Genomic DNA, 5,517 nt, shown 5'->3' with positions numbered 1-5,517 from the left:
ATGGATAAATATTAATTCTGCTGTTAAAAACAAATAAAGAAACCGTGTAGGAGAGTGGTTATTATGTGCAAACAGTGAGAAACTCTATATTTGTGCAGTGTGCGCATGTTTAAAAAAAAAATCAATTCTGATTTGAAGCTTGTGACATAAACACGCACATCAACCCGATCACTTTATTTAGCGTTCATGTAAACACTACATTCACAATCGGAATGAATTCAGTCCGATTGAACTAAAAATTGTGCATGTAAACGTAGCCAGTGATATGCGAGTACATCGACTACCCACCGCAAACCAGAGATAACATTGAATAAAATAAAATGTTCAGTTTGACTGCACTTTATGTAATTATATCCTACAATCTGTTAGCTTTAGCCTAATTATTGAAATTGAAATTACGGTTTGTTTTGTTTTGAATTTACTTAATTGGCCTTAAACCAACAGAATACATTAGCTCTCCTTTTACGTCTTGCTGTCATCAGTTCTTCCGCAGTATCAAGCAGCAGAATAATAAAAATTTTTAAAAAAAAAAACATCTTTTGAGCACCGCTCAGTGACTATTCTAACGTGTGCGTGCTCCCGCGCAAACATTTGCTGAACAGCGACCCCTGGTCACAGTTTTCGCTAAGTCACCGATTTCGCCACAAAACCGGATAAGCAGAGCTGCCAAGTCCACGTATTACCCTCCTCACGCGCCTTCTTTTTGAACGTGATTTTTCTTCAATCCCTCGTTGAAGAAAAATCACGATCAAAAATAATTCGCGTGACGCTGTAATCCAAGCGATGATAGTAATAGACGTAGAGGGGATGACTTTTTTCCCTTTATAAGGTAGCCTAATTTTTAATTTTTGCAACGTTTTTGTAATGTATTAATTATCACGGGCTGTAATAAAAAAACAAGTAGGCCTATACTAATAGTAAGAGTATGTTTGGTTCGAATAGCCAATATATTAGTAGGCTATAAATATGTGGCTATGTCACAGCTCCCCTTTAAAGCTCTTGTGTTTTTCTCCTTTTCCATCTCTCCAATCCTTTTCTGCTCACAGGTGATTGGAGATTAGTTTTGTTCCTTCTTTGTTGAAGTTTCCTGATTTTTGTAAAATAACTTATGCTTTTCAGATAAAAGGGTAGTTTCGGTTTAATATGTTGCAGGCTCATTTATTGGTAATAAATAATATTTATGATAATAAATTATATAAAAATATTGGGCTTGTTTTTGAAGCTGCGGTTGCTTATTTGTCTCGCGAGAGTTGGCAACAGTGCGGATAAAATAAGATCCCTTTAACGCTCTTATAACCCAGCACTCAAACTGTGGCTCGAGTAAATCGCTTTGTTTGTCCGTACAAATACATAAATCATTTACAACACACCAGTTGTCATTGAGAAGGCTTACCTGAAAATGTCCTAGATAACAAAGATTCAGTGTTTAGCGAGCGACAATATAGCAGAATATTAAACCGTTGTATTTTGAACACTTGTAAATATTCTTTCGTGTCCCAATATCACTTTACTGTTGTACCTTCACATAAGCGTGTGACTGCAAATTAAATTTACAATTCTGTAAGAGATTTCGGATAAAAATATCTGTGGGAAAAGTAAACAACTCTTGGGCTTTGTTAGCTTACTAGCTCACTTCAGCTAACCATTGAAAACAGCTTCAAATTGAATAAAAAAAGAAATATCACTCGGTGTTTTTGGAAAAATCTAACTAAATGGGAAAAGAAAGAGAACAGAGCTAAACAGAAAAAAGGCAAATATTCGGCGAATGAGAATCGTGTTTGTTGGCTAGCGCTGGTTAGCATGTTAGCTTGCAGAGAAGCTTGAATAAAGAAGAGCAGGCTAACACCCATTTAATCTCTGTCAGAGAAAAAACCCACAGCGCAGCTTTACCCAATCAACGAACGCATTAATGATGGATTAATTTTACTCTCTTTAAATCTTAGAAATTATACATTTAAAAAACTTTTAAGCCCACATAATATTTTTATATCGAATATAATTACCGTCTACAGTAATTAAGCTATAAATAAAATTAATAGATGCAATTATATTTGAGAGTATGTATTGATTAACATAATTAATTCATTAGAAATTTTGAGTTTGGAAACATGACATTAGCGCTTTATATATATATATAATTTTTTTTTCAATCGAGAGGGTTTGGATTAGCTAGGTTAGCGAGTCAACTATTAATTACTGCATTTGGGACACAAAAACAAAGTCATTATCGTGACAACGGCGGCATTAGACCGACACGAGCAAAACTTCGCCCGTGATCACGAAGAGCAAACTTCACGGTTCGAGCACAGCAAACAGAAAACACACCGTCTGTTGTTGTAGCAAAGCGGTTCAAAATAGCCATCTTGCTACTTACTAGGGGTCGTTTGTAAACCTGGGTGTTCGAGGAGGCTGGTATCCGTACAGATGGCAATAAAGCACGTCGAAGCAAAAGCAACACATCTCCGCCGAAACGACCATTTTCCTGGCTCCGGAGCCGGGGCTGAGAGTCGGGGAGAGGCCGGTGGAGTTGTAGCCTCCTGGAGTTGGGGACAGAGCATTGGTGTTGTTGCTGCTGCTGCTACTACTACTACCCCCCGGACCCCCCAGGCCGTTCACCCGATTCACGTTCCCGGCCACAACAGTCGACGACGACCCGATCCCCAATTCCGATCCACAATGTCCGGTCCCGGCTATTCCGCTGCACGCCCCGCCGGGACCCCCAGCCCCGGGGGATCCCGACAACTTCTGCTTCTTCACCCCGCAGCACCCTGCCGCCATCTTCGAACAATCTGCACCAACACACCGCTTCCGACCCATCACCGTCACCGCGGGAAGGGCGGGCCGAAACGCAGACCACACGTAGAAATCCCACTGCGTCAGCACGTACGACAGACAATGCTCCACCTTCCCTTGCTTTAACGGACGTAATAACCGAGAGGAGCGTACGTTATATCTCTCCGAGGAGAGAGACTGCAATGTCACCCGATAGTTTTCCTTTGAAAAGACGTAGCGTACGCTGCAGCCTTACGTAATGTTCTCAAGGAGACAAATTAAAGGCTTCGACGGACCCAATGTGTGTTTGCTAGAGTAACAGCCCCTTCTTGGGATGCGCTGTGCCAACTGCAACGATGCACGCAGGATTCTGTCAAAGCATGCACGCGTCCATCCATACATGAAACGACAGTCAGGCTAGGCAAATATGTGGCCTGTAGAGTCAGGTCTTCCTCTGAGGGAGTGGGGACCTCGAGTACGCCTCACCCGAGAAGCGACGCAGTCAGAGCGGCTTTCAGTCGATGCGGTTCGGCTGCGTGCGTGATAGCACCATAGCCACACGACCTGCTTTAACGCAAGCCCGCCGCGTAAACCGAGCCCAAAAGTTTTCCTTCGACGGATCGGAGCGCTGTCATCCGATTATTTGGGTGCATTTTCGCGCGGCATAATAGCATGGCCTCCGTCAGACGCGGATTCCCCCGGTCTCGCTGAGTGTTGCGCTCGCGGCTGCTAACATTAGCTCAGTTGCGGTGGAGAAAAGATCCTATACGATCATCTGAAGCGCTCAGACTAGTATTCTCTACTTTCACGCCGGAGTACAGAGCCCAGGACGTAGTTTACGACAGATTCCTGCGTGTCATACGCATTTCTCCCTATTCACGAACTACGCTATCACGGCGCCGTTTCTCCGCCGAGGGAGGGACGCAGACATCCCGCATTTGTTGTTCGCATAAATCCGTTTATGGTCTCGTCCTCCTTGGTTCAAGTCTTCGACCTGATGGAGAAAGAACGGAGCTGTTAGACAGCACCGTGACCCAGCATCCCGTCTGTGACCGAAAAGCGTATGTTCTGGTCACCGAACAAGCCGAAGTGATGTCTGGAGTCTGCGCTCATTCTTTTTTTTATTTCCAAACTCGCCAGACAATAGGAATGTCCTCACCCTGTCTAAACGCGTACACCCACGGCAATGGAAACTCTAGAAATATTAGGGGATTTTAAAATGAGCGAGGGCTATTTTTCCAGAAAAATGTTATTTAATACCACTTCAAAATGTCTATAGTTTCTAGAACATTTGTGACCTTGAACCACAAAACTAGTTCTTTTTAATTAAGTCCTTGCATATTACTAATCAAAAATTAAGTTTTGATATATTTACAGTAGGAAATTTACAAAAAATCTTCATGGAACATGATTTTACTTCATATCCTAATTATTTTTGGCATAAAAGAAAAATCGATCATTTTGACCCACACAATGTATTGTTGGCTATTGCTACAAATATACCCCAGCGACTTAACACTGCTTTTGTGCTCCAGGGTCACATTTGTTTTTAGTGTGTGGCCATCAAAGACCTGGCAGAAAATATAATTAAGAAAATCAGAACAAACACAGAAAGGTTTTCTGCACCTTCTGTGCTTGGACACCTATAGGTAGGCTATATTTGTATAAAAAAAATAATTTGGCACACTGCTATTTAATATTGAAGTGACCTGTTTTTTATGCCAAAAAATGTATGCAAAAATACTGTTTATTACATTGATTATATTATGATAGTGACAATGGAGAAGGGAGGATGTGGTGTTTCTCGGTGATCACAATGGTCTATAGGTAGACCATTTATAAATAAATGCATAATTACTGCTAGAGCAAAAAAAAAAGTTATGATGAAAAACGGTCTTTAAGATTATGTAGGCCATAAAATGATTTTTTTGTTGTATGAAAGCAGCAAAGCACAAACAAAACAAACTATAGGCTACTAATGAAACTGAAATATCTGACATTTTTTGAAAATGCTGACAAGGTGACAAAAACATTTAAAGCACTAAGAAAGCAAATAAAAATAAATAAAATACTTTTATTCTCTCACTAAATGTGGTCAAGATTTATCCAAATATTCCTAATACTTAGCTATTCCCAAAGTGTGAAAATAAAGAAAACATCAGAAAATACATGCATGTTTGAAAAAAAAAGACATTTCTGTTCATGTAAATTACAGTTTATAACTTAGTAACACATTATGCGTTTGCGTTATATTAAACAGTTCGTGAACATCCAAAATGAATAGCCATGAAATTATGAATACTGAAATCTTGAACTATTTGAATGTATAAAACTAATAATCTGTTAAGTATTATAATGTATGTTTAGAAATCATGTGTATTGTTTGTGGGTAAATATAGCTAGAAACTGTATAATCTTACAATAACTTTATTTTTATTTAAAAAAGTGTAATATGTAACTACAACAATTATGGTATTTAGACTGGATTAACCTCTATTTAAACTGTGGGCTTTCACACAGGCTTTGTTTGGCAGGGGAAGAGCTGGCCTCAAAATTAAAGGTGAATGACGCAGACAAAACACCAGCAGCGGTCACTCATACTTCATCAAATAAGTAACAAACAGTTACCTTTGACTGAAAAACATAATAAACCGCTTTGATAGTAGCCTACATGGATTGTGTTGCTAAGGGAGTTGTACAGTGATAAGCAGATGTGTTCAGTGAAGCTTTTATAATTGTATTGAA

The 5,517-nt window shown here is 39.7% G+C and overlaps 1 protein-coding gene across 1 annotated transcript in view; it reads right to left on the bottom strand.

The window, feature by feature from the left end:
* LOC107713167 (AMME syndrome candidate gene 1 protein-like) overlaps positions 1–3,927 on the bottom strand; it is a 37,069-nt gene extending 33,142 nt beyond the window's left edge. Inside the window, exon 1 of the mRNA XM_016518599.1 lies at positions 2,375–3,927. Within this exon, the coding sequence (XP_016374085.1) occupies positions 2,375–2,817 (443 nt within the window). The 5' untranslated portion in view covers positions 2,818–3,927. The remainder of the gene's footprint in view (positions 1–2,374) is intronic.
* Between the last annotated feature and the right edge of the window lie 1,590 nt (positions 3,928–5,517).

Source organism: Sinocyclocheilus rhinocerous, unplaced genomic scaffold (assembly GCF_001515625.1).
Source record: "Sinocyclocheilus rhinocerous isolate Xijiao unplaced genomic scaffold, SAMN03320098_v1.1 scaffold387, whole genome shotgun sequence".
In the NCBI taxonomy this organism is placed as follows: domain Eukaryota; kingdom Metazoa; phylum Chordata; class Actinopteri; order Cypriniformes; family Cyprinidae; genus Sinocyclocheilus; species Sinocyclocheilus rhinocerous.
The sequence above is the reverse complement of the archived record's forward strand: the minus strand, read 5'-3'. Positions and strand labels throughout refer to the sequence as shown.